Below are 22,246 nucleotides of genomic sequence, written 5' to 3'. Positions count from 1 at the left end.
CCTTAGACTGATAGTGGACGTAGTCACTGTTACACATTGGTTTGTGGATTACAGTTTAGAAGCCTTGATTTGGGAGTTTTGGCTGTCTCCATCTTGTTTTTTTGCAACCAGAAGTGATTGAAGAGCGTGGAGCTAAATACATTCAAACGCTGAATAAGACATTTTTTGGAGACCAAAATGTTACAAATAACTTTCACGAACTGAAGACACTCCGTGAAAGGGTCAAATTTGTAAGTGGAATACTCCCAGATTGGTACAACACCCAACACCTTGGTAAGACCCGTCAATCACTGTGTAGCATCTCCTGCTTTATGGTCTGTTTGACTCTAAATGGACCACCATTTACTAAATGAACATCATGCTGTATCGAAGAAGACTTGAAACTAGAGATTGAGACCATAAACTCATGTTTACAATGTTTACTGAGGTAATAAATCAAGTGAGAAGTAGAGTCATTTTCTCATAGACTTCTATACAACCAGAGGAGTCGCCCCCCGGGTGGACACTAGAGAGAATGCAGGTTTGATGCACTTCTGCAATGACTTTACTATTCAGAACCGGAGGGTGCCACCTCTGTAAGAAACAAGATACAAACGAGCAACACAGCCAGGACTCAGCCCCACAGGGTTAGAGTTCAAGTCCAGGATCTCAATATTTAGCTCTTATCTCAGAGTGCCTTCACATTGGTAGATTTGTCCAAATCTGGGATTAGTTCACCTACAAATTTGGCAATATGATTCTTTTCCTGAAGAAATTGGACCCGATTCCACCTGTATGAAAATGTTTTAGACAGGTTCCACAGAATACAACATCATTACTGCAATGGCATTCTTGAATTGTCAGCTGTTGATCTGTTGGTAAATCTAGAAAATGCTTTGTTGATGTTTCTGCACAGAATACAGAGTTTCTCCTGTGTTGACGGCATAACCAGTGCTCATATAGAGCGAGATTTGATTAAAAGTAACAACATGCGTTTTATGAGACATTCTGGGATATAACCCAAACCACAAAAAACAACTTCTTGCAGGGATTGGCAACAGAGACATGCAGATATAAGAGTGATGGACTCGGAGGTGCTGACTCTCATCATTACAGTAAACGTGATCAACAGCAATTAAAAAGGCAGCATGCTTTATGATAAATACAAGCTGTGAGAATGCATGGTTAGCTTGCTCTGTACTACATCTCTGTACACATACACACACACACACACAGTGTCAAAGAGACCATCAGTCCATTCAAATGTATGTATTTGAATGGCAAGCATTATTAAATTACCATTGTTATAACATGTTATTATTATTATTTCAATACACTTTTAGCTATTACAGTTATTCAAGCAGGTGTGTGTGTGTGTGTGTGTGTGTGTGTGCATGCACTGTGTTTATCGCTTCTGACATGGTTGGGTCTGGGTGGAGTGTGAGCAGAGTGCATGTGACAGAAGAGGCGTTGGACTGGTGGCCATGACAGCATGATGAGAAGCAGGAGACATGACACTCTCCTCTCTCTACCCTCTCAACCCCCCCCCCCCCTCCCCCATTTCACATGTCATTTTAGCAGACAGTGAGAAACTGTCTCTGTATGTGTGTGTGTGTGTGTGTGTGGTGGTGGTGGTGGTGGTGGTGGTGGGGGGGGGGGGGGGGGGGGGGGGGGGGGGGGGTGTATATTTGCTGCACTGCGCCGCACTTGCTTGTTCATTTTCAAGAAGTACCAATTTGCTGAGCATCAGCGCTCATCTCCTCAGTTTTGAGCACTGACACGGTCAGTGTGTCACAGCCACCTGTAGGCTCTGCTGCTGAACATCATGAGGCTGAGGAGGAGCGCAAGTGTGCGAGTCTGTAGACTGGCAATCTCAGAACCCATTGGCTATTGGTCTGAGGATGATGAGCCTCGAGAGGTAGGGGGCTGAACTTTGGGGATTCCGGTGTGTTAAGCTGATATCTGGGACAAGCTCATTTTAAACCAATGAAAAGCAAAATCATCAACGATATCTACTGGGTTAGATTGCATTTCAGCCGATGAGTTCCACCTCTTTTGCTTTCTACACGGACTGTTTACATGCATTCAACCAAAGCCTGCTTGAACGTGATTGGTCGATACTAAAATTGATATCTGATATCCAAGATCTTGTCCCGTTGCCTACATATTCTACATATGAATGCAGGATTTGTTTGTAGGGATTAGTAAACTGGATGCTTTGACCTGAACAAAAATGTAACAGCCAATATTTTCCCATCATCATGTTTGTTTGTTTTTTCTGAAGTAGAGACATTACTAACAGGATGTTCTTAAAGCTGCAGAGGTTACTATTCTAACTGATGATGCAGGTTATAGCGCTTTGATATAGTGCCATATATACTGAAGTAGCCATCAGTTGTATTAACGTCTGTATGTAGTCAACAACTGACTGTCAAATCAAATAAAGAAAATTCAATTGAATAATATCTCAACAATATTCATTGTCAGTTTTCAAATTAAACTAGATGAATTATAAATAATACATACTCTAATAATAAATAAATGTTCTTCTCTTGCTTCAAATAAAATAAGTGCTGCATTTAAGAATACATTACAGAAAGCTTTGAAAAATGTGCATCTTAAAATAAAGTACTCAATTTTAGAGAAATTAATTTCACTGAATTGTCCTGCAGCTTTATATTCAGTTCATTCAGGGTGAAGTGATGTCAACCAAAAAAACCACAATATTCTATTTTCCTCATCTTATGAAAGAGAAACTTGTGAGCAGGACTTTCTCTGTGGTTATTAAACCACTTGTTTCAGCTCTATCCTCTCTGTTAACATCATGGTTGGACAGTGAATTCATGAGTTAGGATTCTGATCATATTGGGCTCTTAGATCATTTATTTGTTGTGACTTCATTGTGGATGTGAGTAGGTACGTTTGCTCAAAAGATTTGTGCTTTGTCTCTTTAGTGGCGCTTCACATTGCTGCTTTTAATAATCCTCATGGTTTCTGAATATATGAGACATTCAGGTTTTAAACTGCCCGTAGAAAGAATGAACCGATAACAGTCTGTTCATTGTTGGTTAAAGACTGGTGTCTCTGGTCTCTCTGGTGTCTCTGGTCTCTCTGGCCTCTCTGGCGTCTCTGGTCTCTCTGTTGTCTCTGGTCTCTCTGGTGTCTCTGGTGTCTCTGGTCTCTCTGGCCTCTCTGGCGTCTCTGGTCTCTCTGTTGTCTCTGGTCTCTCTGGTGTCTCTGGTGTCTCTGGTCTCTCTGGTCTCTCTGTTGTCTCTGGTCTCTCTGGTCTCTCTGGTGTCTCTGGTGTCTCTGGTCTCTCTGGTGTCTCTGGTCTCTCTGGTCTCTCTGGTGTCTCTGGTGTCTCTGGTCTCTCTGGTGTCTCTGGTCTCTCTGGTCTCTCTGGTGTCTCTGGTCTCTCTGGTCTCTCTGGTGTCTCTGGTCTCTCTGGTCTCTCTGGTGTCTCTGGTGTCTCTGGTCTCTCTGGTCTCTCTGGTCTCTCTGGTGTCTCTGGTCTCTCTGGTCTCTCTGGTGTCTCTGGTCTCTCTGGTCTCTCTCTGGTCTGGTGACTCTGGTCTCTCTGGTCTCTCTGGTCTCTCTCTGGCCTCTCTGGTGTCTCTGGGGTCTCTCTGGTGTCTCTGGTGTCTCTGGTGTCTCTGTTCTCTGGTCTCTCTGGTGTCTCTGGTGTCTCTGTTCTCTGGTCTCTCTGGTCTCTCTGGTGTCTCTGGTGTCTCTGGTGTCTCTGTTCTCTGGTCTCTCTGGTGTCTCTGGTGTCTCTGTTCTCTGGTCTCTCTGGTGTCTCTGGTGTCTCTGGTGTCTCTGGTCTCTCTGACCACTTTTCTCTTTTTGGAGAACGTCATGTGACGGTGTGTTTCGGATAGAAAAGCTGCGCCGGTTAAGCGCTCCATCAAAATGTAATAATTCTCAATTATCTATCGGTTTTAGGTCCAGGGTCCAGATACAACAGCTTCTGGGTCTGGAACCAGACCGCGGTCCGCCTATTAGTGACCCCTGTGACAAACTGTAAACCAGGGGTGGCCAACCATTCAGAGACCAAGAGCCACATTTTTTACTGTGTTACCGCAAAGAGCCACATCATACACATGGGCACACATGAACATCACCCTATCCCTTCCTCACACACACACATACCTTTGCTCAGCCAGATTTATTGTAAATGTCACACACCAACATGATAATGACAGAAATTGACTCCTACAGTACTAAGACCACAGGCCAGTCATTTTCAACAATGAACATTGTGTACACTGTCTCACACAGACAAACTCTCAGTTCAACCAAGTCCACAAACAAAAATATAATAATTTACAATAGTGGTTTTCTTTTACTATGCATGTTACTTAGTGGGACTTCTGGCATTCATTGCCTTGAACAATCCTCTTCAAATCTGGCTTGTATTCCGTTGTTGCCACTCGAAGCAATTCTTTCACATGGGTGTCAGTCAGAACAGATCGATGCTTTGATTTCACGTGTTTCAGGGTAGAAAACACAGACTCGCAGACGTATGTTGACCCAAACATTGACAGTATCTTAAGCGCAGCCCGTTTGACATTGGGGTATTTTTTCATTGGCACACTTTTCCAGAACTCAATGGTCCCTTCCCTTCCCAGTGAGCATTTTTCCGTTTAAAAGACGTTTAAAAGACGTCTACGCCCACCGCTGAAAAGACGTTCAGAATTGGTTCAAAAGTGAAAGTTTTTTCGCCGACTATTCATAGACGGTGATTGAACGTTCATGCTTAGACCAGATTTCAATGGGATTTGCAATACTACAATTTTTCATCCTCTACATTGTGCTAATAGTATATCCTCATTTTAGAGGCATACTAAGAAACCACATCCACATTTATCAGTTGAAAGCCAGTATTGCAAATCCCGTTGAAATCTGGTCTAAACCTGAACATTTAAACAACGACTATAAATAGTCGGCAAATAAACTTTCACTTTTGAACCAGTTTTAACATGATTTCACCTCGAAATGCTCTCAGATCAATATGTAGCAACTAAATACTTAAACATAGTAACACATCAGTTTACTTAAAGGACAAAAGACCAAGTGAGACAGGCAACCGTTCATTTGTATTTATTAACGTCTTGCACCGAGAGCCCCCTATAAATACACACAATATAATGCACAATATAAATAACGTTCTTTATATATACACACACACACACACACAACCATCATCTCCTTTTCCTGATTTAAATGTCGTTGTCAAAGCCGCACACAGGAGCCGGTTTCAGAAGGTCTGCCATATTTTCAACTTGGACATCTGTAAATAAAACAAGTATTAGAAAAACATATTGACTTTCAGACCAGTTGTGACATTGCTTTGTTTTACTCACGTCGTCCTCATCTAAACTACAGTGTACAGCCCCACTCGCTGTCCGCCGTGTATTTTACATGTAAAATGTCCTAAATAATAATTGTATAACGCTGGGCTACAGCAACAGTCCACAAAGAGTCTTCAACGTTTACTAACACATGTTGCTAACGCTAACGCTAGCTAGCAGTCTCGCCCGCATGGTCGGCATAACTTATTTTTGGTATTGTAATGATATTTAGGTTTACAATATTGGAATAAAGTAGTTAAAGTACTTACAGAGTATGTCGTTAGCGTGAAGCATCGTTTATTCCGTCAGCTCGTTCACTTCACTCATCAAATCAGTAAGAGCTGCTCAAATCGTGGCGTGTCTCCAGACTTATCATCTCCAACAAAAATAAACAGAGTCCGTGCGCATGGGCGTTACAGCCGAAAACACACGTATTTTGCACGAACATACAAGACAGAATGTGCTCTTCTCTCATTACGACGTCCTGGGAGCTTCTTGTTGACATCACAGAGTCTATAGTTCCATATTCATGACGTTTTATATGAAACATTAAATGCGTTGAAATCACGTCTTCCTGTAGACCACATATCAACGGCCAGCGTAATATCATTTTGGAGAAATATGTTTAAAGTAACCAAAATCACGTCTCTTTCAAACTACAACTGAACAAACCATCAATATTTTAAAAGAAATTGGTGTTTTGTGACATGTTGATATTGTAACCGTAATTTAGCCGGGTGAAATGACGGTGAAAATAGGTCTAAGACGTTCAGACCCGATTTCAACGCGATTTAAACCAAATATCAACGTTGAAATCCGGGTTAGTGCTCACTGGGTTAAAGCAGGTTTGAGTTGTTCCTCCTCACAAAGATCGATCATCTCCAACTCAGCCGCATCCTCATCTGTGACTAGCGGGGCTTTCAAACAGTCCGTCTCGGCGTTAAATGGGTCGACGAGGAACGTAATCTGTGGCCGCACATGCGCGTTTGATGAAAATACCGTATTAAACTCAAGCGAAGCGAACACGCACATTAAAAAAACACAAATACAAACTTCGATATGAACGTAAGAGCCGCATGAAACCGGGCAAAGAGCCGCATGCGGCTCGGGAGCCGCGGGTTGGCCACCCCTGCTGTAGACATTATCGGCAAAAAGCCTGAAACCAATGACCACAGTGACAAGGAGGGATTGTATTTTTCTGTAAACTCATATTATTCATGGGCTACTTTATCGACTCTTTTACAAGCCCTGTGAAGAAAAAAAGTTTAGTATCAAAAGCATTAGAAAGAAACGAAGGTTGAATATCCTGTAAACAAATTGATAAAGATTTGTAAGACCTCCTATTTCTAAGCTATTTAAAAACAAATTGGTCTTCTTTGTATAATCCTCTGACATGTAAATAGTGTTTTTATCAGTGAACTATTTCTGACAGTCACGCGATCACGTGCGCGCCAAGGTGCATGAATTCAGAGGTGCACGACCAGACGCACGACCAGACTCGCGACCACTTGCGTCCCACAAGCCGGCCGTGATTACGTCATTTTCTAGCGTGCGCACCTCGTGCCAGCTTCACTACGGCGAGTATTGACTAAGCTTGAGTGTTTGGTCCCAGTGGTGACCACTTTCATATGAAAATAAGTTTACATTTTGCGATAGCCTTTGTTTAGTGCCTGGTGATCGTATGCATTAGAAATACATTAGTGTACACAAGTCTGACTTAGAATACGTGAGAGGAATTATAACACAGATTCACAGTAAAAAGCCACCTCACCTCTCACATTGTGACAGGAAATAAAAGAGGGAGATTTCACACTAATTAAGTCCTGCAGGGCTCTCTCTCTCCCCCTTTTCTTTCATCCTGCCGAGCGTTGTTTCTTGGCAGCTTCCTCATGTTTGCTTGACCTCATGACTTCACAGCTCCGATGACGACAACAAGCAAATGAGCCATCAGTGACAGACAGACGGCGAGCCAGCAACACGTCCAGTCTCCTTTAAATATGCAGGGACCACCACACCAAGTCCTCAAGGTAGAAAACCATGTGACATGTTTGCATTGGGATTCTCCTGCAACTTCCATTTTAAATGGAATCTGAATAATTCAGAAAATTCAGCAATTTTCTGATCAAAAGTGTAAAATCTGACTCCAGTTTCTCAAAGGTGAATAATTGCTGGCTGTCATTTGGTTGGTTTTGACTGTTGGTCAACTTAACAAGACATTATTGTCTTAACAGCAGACACTGTATGTATGTCTCCAAGACAAATTTCCTTCGGGACAATAAAGTCTATCTTAATCTTAATCTTAATCTTAGAACTCTGGGATTCTGTGACTGAAAGGTTTTACTTCTGACATTTTATTAATTATTGTCAAATAAGGTGAATCATTAAGAAATAAATATATAGAAAAAATGGTTAGTTGCTGCTCTAAACCAGACCAAAAACAAGTGATGTTATTTGCACAAAATAAAACATGATCAATTGAAATTAAATTGAAATTGAAATGACTTTGTGATTATTTCATTTAGTTATTGTGGGGTTTCTGTATTAATTCAAAACACACTTTTTTATAATGAATCTTTTTTTTAAATATACATTTCACACCTGCTGTACCACAAGATGCTGCACGTGTGAACAGTAGACATTTTGCATAAGATTCCATCCTCGGACATCACCAGCTTCACTTCGGAGTGGATCAATATTTAAAATCACAAAGATTCTCTGGTTGTTGCGATTGCGTTTCACTCACTTTAAAACCATAGAGTGTAGCTAAGCTGTAATATAGCTTCACTTTAAACATGAATTGCTGTTTCACATCAAAGTTGAGTTAATTCTTCTTTATTTTAGATGAAATAAAGAGCAGCTGATATTTCATCTGTTTATTTTAAAGCCATTTCCTAACAAACAGTGGATCTAAATGGAGTAGACATTTAGCTGGACAGAAGTCAAATCCTGACACTTTAGCAGGCGACCGCACAACCGAGTCCAACTCGGAGCACCAACGCCTCCAGGCCAGCAGGCTATTAGGAGGCAGGGGTGGGGGTGGGGTGTGTGTGTGTGTGTTTGGGTGGTCTGGGAGAGGTGTGTGCACTGGGGCACACGCAGCAGCGTAGGCAGCGGAGACATTCGGCCATCACACATGACAACCTGTCAACCTGTCATGCCTCGACCTCCGGGCGCGACGGCTGGACTGGCAGAGCAGGGCTGTGTGATGTGTGGGTACGTAGATAAATAGGACTCATTATTTTGGGATTTTAAGAAAGAGGAAATTTGAATTTAGACCTTAATTCACATGGATGTGTATTTATTTTCATAAATAATAAACGGTGTGTTATAATGAACTCTGTCCTCTGGCAGCAATAAAGAACTTTTTGATGGCTGAGTTCAAGTCAAAGAGCGACAGTCTCCCTGACCTTTGCCCTCAGCGCCGGAGTGGCCCTCGTCTATCTTTGTTACGCATCAGCCGCAGACGGCCGACTGTGATGTTGACAGATGTGATGTCCGAGCACATCACAGCAGATTAGACAAGAGGTAAATACTGCAACTTAGATAACAGGGTACATACTGGGACCAAGGCCATATGACTCCTGTGCTGAACGCTAACAAAGCTATCGTCGAACCAGACGCCTACGTTTTTTAAGGAACAGTCAGTAGCATTTAGAGGGATTTATTGGCAGAAATAGAATATCATATTCATGAACATGTTTTCTTTGATGTATTGTCGCTTAGAATGGGAGCATGTCCTCTTCACAGAGTCTGCTATGCTGCACCGACATGTTTCTACGGTAACCCAAAATGGACAAACCAAACACTCGCTCTAGATAGGCCATTCACGCTTTTGCGTCCACCACCATAGTTATCCTTCGGTTGACACACGGGAGAAGTCTCAGTTGGTTGCTTACCTCTAGATGCCACCAAATCCTACACACTGGCCCTTTAAGGGAAAACGCAAGAGTTGACATGGAGGCAGTGGGACGAGTTTAGTTTTCGTTCAGAACAAACAGTGCAGAGTATTTTAAAAGGAACAATCACATATGTATGTTCAATCGGTAGTTTTAGTTTTAGTTTCTATTCATGTATTTATGCCGTTGGGTTGCCATCGGAATCATTTATAACCGCTGTGAATTTAAGCTTTCCTCCAAAGCTGCTAACTTTGACATATCAGGTTTCAAGCCCACAGGCAGTAAGAATTTGATACAAAAATAAAACATGTTTGTGCGTATCCTTCAAGAGTAAATTAGAACTCAATCTCAGACTGTTTAATCAGAATTCAGATTTTTCAGATAGGATGGAAACTCTATTTGTGCATACTATCTATTCCTCTGTCCACTTCCTGGGACCCTGCGCTTGTGTACAAGTGCTCTCACACAGTGGTTCTCAACTGGTCTGGCTGCGGGACCCACCATCACCTCTTAATGACAAGCCGACACCCACATTTTCAACTTCTCAAATGTATTTAATAAAAAGATGGAGCAGTCTGAACCTGAGCTGAACATGTCCTCTGCAGTCGTAGTGTAGGAGCTCTCTTGTGCAGAGAAGTTGTTCCTGTCAGTCCCCGTCCCACACGTTTCACGTAAACCAGTAAAACGGCTTCATGCTTTCTTGTGCCAGAACCTCGCTGCACTAAACTCACGGCGGTTTTTGCCTCTTTTGTCCTTAATGTAAGAAGATCCATATCTCATGTAGTCGGTGTCATACTTGCGTTTCGCTCAATTAGCATGAAAACAAACTGTGTGTTCTTCTATGCTGTGAAATGGCGGGTGTATATCAACATTACAAGGCATTAACGGCAAATACTGTTAAGAAGTGTGAATAACTCCGCTGCATAAAAAATCCCCTTCAAAATAAAAGCACAGGATTTTAAATTATTTTTTCAGGCAAAGGCCCACTGAAAACGGGTCCACGACCCACCAGTTGAGAATCACTGCTCTAACAGACAATCCAGATGCATTCATTTTGGCCTAATTTCTCTTTAATGGTTTAAATAACTGGGTTAAACCTGATTTGTTTCACAACCTGCCTGACCATTTGTGTTGTTGGAAAACTGTGATTAGCAATGCAGCTGCATCTGCAGATCTCAGTGACGAGTCAGGGATGATGGTTACATTTTCTAAAGAAGATGTTTCTGTTTTCCTCTTTAGTCAGACTGTGCCACACAGACCAGGAGGTTACTTACCTTCTAGTTCCTGAGAACATTGGGGACCTGAAGTCCTTTTTCTTCATAAACTCAATGATTTTGAGTTCTCTCTTAGCAGTTTGGGCAGGAAGCTCAGGGGCAGAGAGGAACAGGGCTCGTTCGAGTTCGTCCTCAGATACTGGCCAGTTTAGCAACTCAGACACACGCTGACTAGGTGTGGTTGTGCGGACATGCAGGGATTTGGGAACAGTGGGGAGAAGGTCAGTTTGTGAGATTGAACAAGGTAAAGAGGTTGTACAGGAAAAATAGACAAGAGAGAGAGGAAAAGTGAGCATGCTAACAACATGCAAACAACATGCAAACAACATGCAAAATGAAAACAAATCAAAGCATTTCCTTTAAAAGCATAAAAAACAGAGAGGGGGTCACATATTGCATTCTATAGGTGCCTGTTTATGTGGACTGGCCTGCTTGTCATTCATCTGTCACCATTGTCCTGCTCCAACATCAGTTTTGACAATAAAAGAAATTGCATTTTGTGTTCAATCAATTTAGCTTTCAACGCTAGCTATTGGCTGTGTGTAAAGTGAAGGATGTGGGACTAGCCAGCACCTTGATGTGTACCTGTTTCCATGGACATGGGAGGCACAGAAGGCGAAGCTGTAGTGCAGCAGGGTGGGGTCGATCATGGCTCCGTTCTCCGCCCTCTCCAGCAGATCACTCAGGTAACATAAATGCCTATGGCAGCCTCGAACGCCGTAGCGAGCGCAGTACTCATCTAAGACAAACACCTGACCGGGACTGAACCAGCCCTGTGGGTAACACACACAAACACTGCTGAGTGAGGCAAACAGATGTTGGTACACACATACAGACATCATACAAGACTGCAAGCCAGGCAGCATGCTTCATCATTCTGGTACCTTTACCTGTAGATACAGAATCGATGAGATGGACTTATGGGTCTTTGACCGCCTCTGAATGAAGGGAATCGTCGCCATGCTTTATTAACCTGACTGTTACCACAGTCCTGTCTGTGTCTAATCTAAAGACTGTACAGACATTACTGTACATGTAGCTGGACTAGGTCCGTCGATCCTCAGCCTCCTTCAAACTAAGGCTACATCCACGCTAGTAAGTTTGAACATGTAGAACTTTTGCCATGCAAACTTATGCATCCACACTACCCCAGCATTCTATAACCCCTAAAACTGAGACGCTTGAAAACTTTTCTGATGCTGTTTTAGTGTGAAAACTCTGGGGTTGCATTTGACTCTGGATAGGCAGAAACAGAGACTTTTGACGCAGACACCTTTGAATTGGTCTTATCAGTCACGTCGTGCACGTTCCTGATCGTCACACCCTGATCACGTAACACTTTTTGGAAGAAACAATTAACATCAGCCGTGGTTATCATTCAACCTTGTCTCTGCTAGCCACTGTCTATTATACTATTACTACTACCTACATGTGCAGGAGGCAAGCAGCGGCGTTATCAGCCCTACGGAGCACATTTTGTTCCTCACAACTATTATGAAGTTCACAAAGAAACTGTAACCAAACAAAGCATGAATGCTGTTCTCCAGTACAAGCCACGAGTGTAAGAACAGACAACAACAAAACCAAGGGGAGACCAGTGAGATGTGCATTGACCAAGTATCTTCACTCATAATGTAGAGAAACTGTTATATGTTATATGCGTTTTGAGTTCAGTTTCTCTCGATTACACTACAAGGTCTTTCCTTACCAGGCAGGAGTAGGAGTCGTTGAGTCTGTGGTCCAATGTGAGGCGCTGTACCAGCTCAAACAGCGAGCCGTGGTCAAAGTTACAGGGGTTGGCTGAAATAAACTCGTCCATGCCGTGCTTCTGGGCTCGGTCAGCATCTATGCACACCCATCCAATGAGGGCCAGAGAGGAAGAGAGAGAGAAAAAACAACTGAATCAAATAAACCATGGCATTCAATTTATTCTTATGTGGAACAAAAATGTAAACAAATAATCCTATGAAGTGCCAACAATACCGCAATGCTGAACGCACAACAAAGGACAACGTAAACTGCAAATTCAAGTTAAATCAAGTAATTATTCAATCTCTGAAAAGTACAATACACCAAAGCCCTTTATTATAGGTAAAGAAATGTTTTCATGTAACAGCATTATTTAGTTTTTTGTTTTTAAAGGGCCAAATAGTTATTAGGTTATGTGTCCAGCACTGACCCTTCATGAGGGTTGCCAGTTTTGTTGCCAGGAGGTGACTGCTGATCTGGAGGCTGATGGTTAGTTCTGGGGGTCATGTTTATGTTGAATTCATGCACAGTCAGACATTCATGTCGCAACACTGATGATATATGTCTAGGACCTTTACTGTGAAAGGTAAGAATGGAAGGAATGGATCTGGTAGGCACTGCCTTTGTCAAGGTTGTAAAGTGTCTGTGTCTCTGTTTTATAAATATAGGTGCAACTCAACCCGTTCCACACATCATGATTGGTTGTTGCCTTTAAATTCTGTTGCTTTTTCACTACACTATATATATATATATATTCAATGTGAAAGTACTAAAAATATATTGGCGTGCAAATTAATCACATAAAAATAAAAACTACCCCCAGTGTGTAAAAGCTTTTATGCATGTAACTAAATAGATTTCTGAGGCCAGCTGCATGGGTGGACTCGTGACCATAAAAGCTCATTGTTTTCCATGAATTACCTTTTTTGTCTTGCCACCGTCTCATAACAAACTGAAAATAGTTGTACACTTGTCTCTTCGCAGCAGAGCAAAGCGTCCGGATCTAACTCAGCTCGGAGAGTGGCTCACAGCTCTAGCCATGTCAGCTCACCTCTCACTCAGACTTTACAACTTCCAGGGACCCTCTCTCATGTACAAGTACCTCAAAATTGTACTTAAGTACAGTACTTGAGTAGCCTGAAAGTAATGAAAGTAATTCCACCACTACAAAAACATTTACACAAAATTGTTTACAAGAGCACAAAGTTCTTTATAGATCTAGCCTCATCATTTTGATGCATTAAACTTTAAAATGTACAAAATTAGTAGCTTACATAATTAAAAACCACAATCACAAACAGCAGTGACACTAGGCTATATCTAATAAAAAGTGGAAGGACAGATTTTGAAATTTGATCATGAGGAGAGGAAAATTAGTGATAATCAAAATGCCAGGAAAACTGCAGAGAGGGGGAGGAAAATCAAATGATCAAATCTTATACGATATATAATATGTCATTTTAATGGTTAGATAGTGAAATATCAGTGTGTGTTGTTGCCAGATTCAGAGTAGGTAATAACCGCTGAAACACTGCACACGTTGTGTGTGAACAGCCCAATTGGTTTACATGGGCACTGAAAGGACGCAGGCAGTAGTGAGAGCTTAACATGTAACTGGCCCATTAGCGATCAATGCAACATCCTGTTTTATAAGGCAGTAGAGTAGTGGCAGCATTAGTCTTGTAAAGGCTGTCCACCAGGCTGTATAGCAACTCCAAATTTTGAAGGCTTCTCTTCTATTGGCTAATAAAATGACAGGCACAAGACTTTTAATGAGTCCACTCGGGGAAATAACTCGGTTAACCCACACACCTAAGGTCGGCAGCTCAAGAGTAACCAAGGTCCAGAACTGCGTTACCCTAATACAATCCAACACCCTCACCATTTCTATGCCTCACTGCAGTGTCGGTGGCCCCAGCCCCCTGGTGGGGCCCCTAATTAATCGCTGTCCTGAACATCTCCAAATGAGCAGAGGATGTTGTGTGGCCCCACACTAATCTCAATCTGCAAAATAGGAGGATTAAATCAAATTTGACAAGTGATTTTCACTTGCTTTCCTGGTGGTGGTGTGTTCTACTTAGACCAAGGTGCTATAGGGAGTGGGGGTGCTGGGGGCTGTGAATCCATACAAACCTACAGAGTTTGCTGGTGGGGTACAAAGGGGGGGGGGGGGGGGGGGGGGCACCTGCTCTGTTTACACTTTCTTGTATTTGGGATTTACATGTCAATACGTTTGCAAACCTTATATAATGATGTAGTGCTGGGCGGTATACCGTTTGATATGAAATTTTCACACACCGTCATACCAGTGCATCACCGAAACAACTGCTGTCACTCTTCAACAGGCAGCTAAATATATTGTTTGCCGCGGAGGACGCTGCGGTCAGAGTTAGTTGTCTTATGTGTATTGAGAGAAACCCCTAGTCATGGTTATAACTTTATAACAACAATTAATAACCCACAACTGACGCTCTTTAACAGGGCAAAGCACCACGACAAAACAGTTTGTGACACAAACAATTTGTAACACTAATAATTGTACATTTATACAATTTCACCGGCGAACTGCATGCTAGGTATAGCTCGCTCGCTAGCCCGCTAGCACAACAGTGCTAACAGCTGGAGAGGCTCCATGTCGGATTCGAGGCCATCAGCCGGTAACGTTAACGCGAGTGAAACAGTGAAGCCAAAGGGTCAGCCATCGCTTGAAGAGGCATTTGCTCGAGGCAGCATACGACAAGAAAAGCAAGCGGCGGAGCGACATTACAAACGCAATAACGATCCAGCTCGGCAAGGACATGGTCCCACTACAGACAGTCGAGAAAGAATCAGAGCAATGATTAAAACACTGGATTCAAGGAACGTCTGACCGGGGTGACAATACTTCAGCCAAACTGCTATCCCAACATTACACGAACAAACGAGCACACCCTCTAGTAAGCAAAGCCTTTATACACGATGACATTAACATGTTTTTATATTCTATGTACTCCTGACAATAGAGTAAGCCACTCTAAACCTATATAACAACACAGTCAAGGGGAAAAAGAAATACCGTGATATACCGTGAAACCGCCAGAATCCCGTGATACACATTTTTGGTCACACCGCCCAGCACTACAATGATGTGTTAAAATGGCGAGCCAATGTGGAACCTTCATGCTTTACAGCCCTGAAACTCAGAGTGTTGGAGTAGACGCTAACTAAAGACAAGGTCATTTGTTTTGTCATAGAACGGTAACCTTACACTACAAATTATTCTGCTCGATGGTCACTAGCATTACATTACCTTCAATCGGACTGCTAGTATTAAGAAATGTCAATACTAATAGATTGGACTCTTTAAAACAATGCATTTATACAACTGAAACCCCACTGCATTTAAAGTGCAATCAAAGCACTGATTTGTCTTTGTGCCCCTGTTGTGTTCTAGTTCAGGTCCAGGGCACACAGCACACTATAGACATTCTGAGACCCAGACACCAACCAGTACTGCTTGCTATCCGGCACCAGCACAGATTGGTTTGTGAGCTATTTATGATTTTAAACCATGTAAGCATTATTTAAATGAAAAATGATTACATTTTTAGGAACAGTTTGTGACTCAGGAAGGGAGTAGTGGGTGAGTGGATAAGAAATGGATTGAGGACACAGCAGAAAGAATGTGTTTCCTAAAATATAAACAAACAATGCCTTTATGTTTTCATTGATGCAAAAGTATATTATAAGCGGTATAATCCACTCTGGCCCACACAGCAATAGAATAACACACTCCACAAGATATTATTTTTCAATAACTGTACAGCTCATCATAGATTCAATTCAACTTTGATCTTGAGTAGACAGTGGAGTGTGGACTGTCCCATCAGTCAGGACAAACCTGGGACACATATGAATGAAGGTTGTACGGAGCTCCACGATCAAGAGATTTGTCAGCCAAAGTCCTCTTCACTGCCCAGCGAAGGTTCCCCAGCTGTCAATCAACAACCAAAACAAAGAGCGGGATGCTGGGAGCTGATTGTGTCCCGTCAACAAGTCCACCCCCCCCTCCCCCAAATATCCAAAAAGGTGACATTGTGGTGCCCCCTTGGTCTGTAGCTGGTGGCCTGTCAGGTCTGTTTGATGTGAGTGACCGGGAGGGGAGGCGGGAGGGCTGGACAGTAACATGCAGTGACACTAGTCACCCTCGTCCATCTGGGCTGGGGAAGGACGGCCTTGACAATGATTGATAGCTGCTATTCAATTATAGATCCAGAGGAGACGAACGCTGTTGGTCCTGGGTTGGATGGTCAAAACCATTTGGGGCTATTTAGCACTTGGCTTGCTTTTTTTGTGGACTGATCATGAAACACATCTGTCATTACGCTTGCCAAGATCCTCATTGATGCCCCAACACCTAAACCCTCCAGCCCACACCAATGCACACCTGATCATGAAGATACACTTCTTAATTCTCAGTGATGAAGTTGTCAAACTCAACACAACTGTATTCTGTTTGACAGCTGTCTCCTGGGTGAAAATCCTGTGTTTGTTTGACCCATCCATTCACCCCGACCTCCTCCCTATGCGGTTTACATCGCTCTTTATACTACGTCACCTGACTTCCTCCTTGGCCCTATCATAATCAGTACTACCAAGGTAGGCGTTGTCTTCTTTTCTCATATTGGTGATCAACCATACGAATAAATGAAAGCAGCCTTCCGAAACTACTAGGTGTAGCAGGCCACCTCTAGCCCAAATCTATGAGGCTGATAACCACTGATAACACCTTGAAATGAGATAAATAAGAGCTTTGGGACGGCCGTCAATATGGCGGTGCAGAACAACTTCCGGTTCAAGCGAGGAGCGAGGAAATTTCTTATAATTAGCATTCATATTGCTTGAGTAAAGGATTTGAAACCTTAATTGGACAAAACAAAAGCCTCTCAAACTTTATAATTTCACTGTAATTATAAACTTGTTTTACGGTACTAAAATACATTAAATAAACTAAAATTAAAACTAAAATACAATTCAAAAGTTTGGGGTCACCCAGACAATTTCGTGTCAATTTTCAGTTTCTTCGCAATTTCTCGCATGGAATAGCTTCATTTCTAAGAACAAGAATAGACTGGCGAGTTTCACATGAAAGTTCTCTTTTTCTGGCCATGTTGAGAGTATAATCGAACCCACAAATGTGATCCTCCAGATACTCCTATGTAGATATTTCATTAAAAACCAGACGTTTCCACCTAGAATAGTCATTAACCACATTAAAAATGTATAGAGTGTATTTCTGATTAATTTAATGTTATCTTCATTGAAAGAAAGTGCTTTTCTTTGAGAAATAAGGACATTTCTAAGTGACCCCAAACTTTTGAACGGTAGTGTATGTCGAAACAAATTAAACCAGCAGTCATCATTAAGAAAAAGCATAAACTGTGAAGATCAGTTTTACCTCACAGCAGCTGGAAAACAAATCTCTTACTTTTGTCTTTGTAGTGACAATGTTTGAATGTAGTCTACTTTGATTTGAGTCGGGGGTTGGGTGGGTGGGGGTGAAATATTGTTATATTATTCATTGCGTTGATCCAGGTGTGAACTGACAAGTAGTTATTTGGTAACATTGACTGATTGCTGCCTGGTTTAATTGTGCAGCAACCACACTGTATAATTCATTGCCTGGCACTTTTAACTTGGTAATTACCCGCTGCTGGGACTCAGTGGGACTCCAGTGGTTGTGTCAAAAACAGCTCACTCAGTGAATTCACCTCCAAAAATCCACGCAGGAAGCCGTTTTTATTTATTAGGTGTGTTGGTCTGGCCCTTTTCTCTTTAAGTCAGTTATGCTGTATTTTGCATTTTGTGTGATACAACATACAGAAGTTTATGTAAAGGTTTTTCTGGTAATTGATATACAAGTGTATACATTCCAGCCAACACATTGTCAGTGGTCAGTGGCCCTACGCTTCAAACTATGACGCTCTACGTTCCCTTCTAGCGTCCGTTTTGGTCGTGGCAGGGACGGCAACGTTCAACGTATTCTCGTACAACGGTTCGTATGACTTCTGAAGAAAAGTTACTCCTCATTTTTCGTGCGTTTTCCTACAAAAGCAACACGTGTCAATTCAGCACTTTACATACATAGTCTTTTCTAAATAAACTAAAACAACAAAACTACTTGGTTTTGTTAAGAAAAAGATTGTTGTTTGGGATAAAACATTTTACAAACAAATAGCAGTATCCTGGCTGTAGGTCAGACTGTTGCGCATCGTTGCACATCAGTCTGATCCTGACTGATGAACAATTAAATACAACAATGTTAGTGCTTGCAGCTGCCTGATGTTCACCACATTGAACGATCTACACATTCTTGCATTCGCCACCAAACAGCAAGCCCAACTCTGGACAATCCCGTTTCACACAAAACACTGTGCACCTTCTTTAGAAGCTGAACAAGTTCTTCTGTTTCATAACTGTTTCAACATTTCAGCCAATAACAGGTAAAAAATGACTGACTATATCTGCTATTGCAAACATTTTCCACCCAAAATATTATTTATCTGATCCTCATTTATGTGTGAGGCAGAAGACCTAAATTCCATCCATGTATTTATTATAGATTTAGATTATTCTCATTTTTCTCAGAGACTACTATTTTATAATTAGCAGAGCAAGCTATTTTAAAACAATTTAAAACCCTTCCCATGAATAAAAATACACCAGATTTGTATTCTTTAGATCTTTACACATCAGGTTTTTTTTGCTGCCAGTATGAACAGTTTTGATGTTAAATATTTGCAGCCGTGTATTTTTTATTTTTTGTGTTGTCCCCCCCACCCCGCTGTTTAAAAGCCTTCAGCCCACATGAGGCAGACTTATGGGGATTTCTTTTCTCATGGCAGTGATAAGGTGACCATCCCATATTGTTAAAAATGCTATAGCTCTGCAGCGATTTAACCCTGACCTAAGTGCAGCACTTTGAAGGCTGATCCATGACACATGAATGCTGTAAAGATGGCAGACAGAAACACAGCCAAAGCAAATCATGTCTGCATGAGTATGTTTTGTGTTTCTGTCCTCCCACAGAAACCACAAACAGAAAGTCATCAAATGACAACAAGAGGAAGGAAGAGAAAGAAAGGGGAGGAAAGCACTTACCCTTTAATCCAGCTAGAAGATAGCAGGGTCAGGGTTTAGAAGAAGATGAAGAAGGAACAAACAGAAACATAAAGACACACAGCAAAGCCACCAACACTTTAATGCTACAGCAGTTGTACAACAAAGAGCGAAGCAGCGCACAGAGAAAGAGTAACGTTTGAAAACGGGAATAGAACATGACCAGGAAGAGGACAAACTAAGAACATCGTTGGCGGATATGTAAAAAATGATGTGGGGACAACTACAGTAGTAGCACAAGAAGAGAGAACAAGAATCTGAGAGTGATGAAAAGAAGGACCTCAACTAGCTATATACGTCAGCATTAACGTGCACCGTGAATGGACAGTGGGCTAGCATCACTGTTGTGAAGCTGAAGCTAGCTAGCAGAACTTAGTAGTAGTAAGAGTTCAAGTTGAAAGATATAAGAAGTTATGACATTGACATGAGATTATTAGCGTTTTGCTTGGTGTAGATTCTTTTCTTTTTTTTACCTAGCTGTGTTTTTTTAACACTCAATGGCTGAAGGAGGAGAAACGGATTTCTCAAGAAGGATATTTCCAAAAAAACTGGACATCGTAAGAAAAGGTCGGCCAACCCCACAGCTAGCAGCCCTGACCCAGCATGGAAAAGGATTTGTACTGGCTGTTTCTGGCTAACAGCGTCGGAGAAGCGTTGCATATTTTATGGCTAAGAATGCGTTTTATTTGCAACTGAGCGTCTCAGTGTTTGGAGCTATGCTACGCTAACCTGCGGTGGCTAACCAAGGCAGCAACACGACACCATAGCACGACACTTACAAGCTACGGTGCTTTTGAAAACTTTTGCTGAGACCCGAGTGGATCTACAACTCAACGAACACGTTCGCAGGAGGACTTCTGGCTGGAACTGAACTGCACCGATGTTCTGTACAACGGCGTCATTAAACTCTTTGTTAACAAAGAAAGGAGGATGGACTTTGTCTTTAAGTGAACAGCAGCTTTTGGTAAGTGAACTAAATATTTGAATGGCTTGTGCTCTTCAGTGTACAGTGGAATACGTGTTTTAGCACTGCAGTGTTGCTGGATTGATTTGTTGCTTTGTTGTCATGTAAATATATGCGACTGGTTCTTGTGAGTTTGTTCTTGTCATTGTGTTAATTATGTTAATTTTGACTATATGCATTGTCCGTTAATGACGAAGCATCCCATCATGCGCGGGGTTAGGGTCGGATATTTAATTCTCTGTTTGGGGTTTTGTTTTCTTTTACAAATGTAGCCAGGCGAAGTGGGGGTAGGAAGGTTTTTGTACTGTCACTTTAAGAAGCGTGAGCTACGCGAGAGGACTGAGTTCACGCGAGATGTGTAAATAAAGAGCGGGAATCAGAGGCTGCTGAGGACTGAGCTGATTAGAAATACCTGAACTACGGGTCAGCGTAAGTTACTAAGTTACTGCAGAATCACCTTGAAATTGGGGTTAACTGTTTGTCGTTAACTGGTGTTAAGTTGTACGCATCTGGTGTTAAGTTGTGTACATCTGCCTCGTTTAGAGGGGAGACGGAAGCTGCCGTCAGTTCCATGGGTGTGGATCAGAGAGCACAGGTCGATTGCTGATGAGGGAGTGAGTTTATTATTTTCTTTGAAAATAATTGTGTTCCTGTGTAAATGAATGTTATCTGCATATCTTGAAGAGTTGAACAGCATGACCCAGATGCTGAGGTTTTTTGTTTCTGTTTGGCAGGAGGAAGCCACTACTGTTGTTTTTTAGAAGTAGCTATATGTATATCGTAACCTTAAATTTAGTAAAAAGCAATAGTTTAGGTTTGCTGTAAATTGTAAAGTGCCTTGAAATCTGACTAGTTAACGCTGTACTCTGTGAGTGCAGTTGGGGGAAATAAAAGACCCACATAAAATCTAAATGTATCTTAGTGTTTGGTCTCATCCTTTTAATTAGGCCACACTAATTTTGGTGGCAGCGGTGGGATCCCCAGTTAATTTTGAGGTCATAGTTGGATAGGGATAATACGTATAAAAACAACAGTAGTGGCTAAGAAGACTCCAGCTCCGGGAGCAGAGGGTGTGACGACTGCCGTGAGGTGTCCCAGACGCAGCAGGGTGGCACGTGGCTGGTGTTCCAGGACGAGAGGGACGCCTGCATTGTTGCCTTAGACTACGGGAAGAGAGGACCACGGGACTTCTCCCTCTGAGAGACAGCTGGACTGAGAGGCATCGCAACTGGTAGTGACTGTGTTATCTTGCTGCAGTAAGGACACTGAAGGGGACAGTTTGAAATGTCAGACGAGGAAGAGGGTGCGGCTGCTCCATGGGCCGGGCCCAGCCATAATGGGGACAACCCAGCTTTCTCCATCTCTGATGAGAGAGGTAACCCTTTGCAGTCACAGATTTTGGAACTGGGTAGAAAACATGATGCTGTAATGTCAAGTATTGCTACCCTGGGTGAGGCTCAACCAAGGTCTATTGTTTACATTCCAAGAGAAAAACAAATGGCACCTTTTAGTGGTGAACCAGGGAAAGATGTTCACACTGTTGATGAGTTTATAGAAGAGGTAGCAAGGGGGAGAGCAAGGGGTCTACATGGGGAGGAGCAGGTAGACTTCATCTTCTCACAGTTAAAGGGGTCAGCTCTAGAGGAGGTTAAGTTACGGGTGGGTGGACAGGTCAAGCAATCCAGTGATCTGTTTTCATACCTGAGGGAAGCATTCAGAGAGAGACGCACTACTCCACAACTGTTACATGCTTTCTATGCGCGCAGGCAGTTAGATGGGGAAGACTTGCGGGATTTTTCACATGCGCTCTCACAGCTGCTTAATTCTGCTCTTCAACAGTCTCCTAACATTGTAGTTGATGTACAGCTAGCACTT

General features: G+C 42.2%; 1 protein-coding gene across 2 annotated transcripts in view; it reads right to left on the bottom strand.

The window, feature by feature from the left end:
* cadpsa (Ca2+-dependent activator protein for secretion a) overlaps window positions 1-22,246 on the bottom strand; it is a gene marked incomplete at its 5' end in the record, with an annotated part of 193,825 nt that overhangs the window by 68,772 nt on the left and 102,807 nt on the right. For both annotated transcript variants that reach the window (XM_079156889.1, XM_079156890.1), the window contains 2 exons: window positions 11,086-11,273; window positions 12,209-12,345. In XM_079156889.1, the coding sequence (XP_079013015.1) occupies window positions 11,086-11,273; window positions 12,209-12,345 (325 nt within the window). The remainder of the gene's footprint in view (window positions 1-11,085; window positions 11,274-12,208; window positions 12,346-22,246) is intronic.

The sequence above is a fragment of the Pholis gunnellus genome (assembly GCF_910591455.1).
Source record: "Pholis gunnellus genome assembly, chromosome: 3".
Classification (NCBI taxonomy): domain Eukaryota; kingdom Metazoa; phylum Chordata; class Actinopteri; order Perciformes; family Pholidae; genus Pholis; species Pholis gunnellus.
Note: the sequence above shows the minus strand (reverse complement) of the source record. Positions and strands in the feature narration are given on the sequence as shown.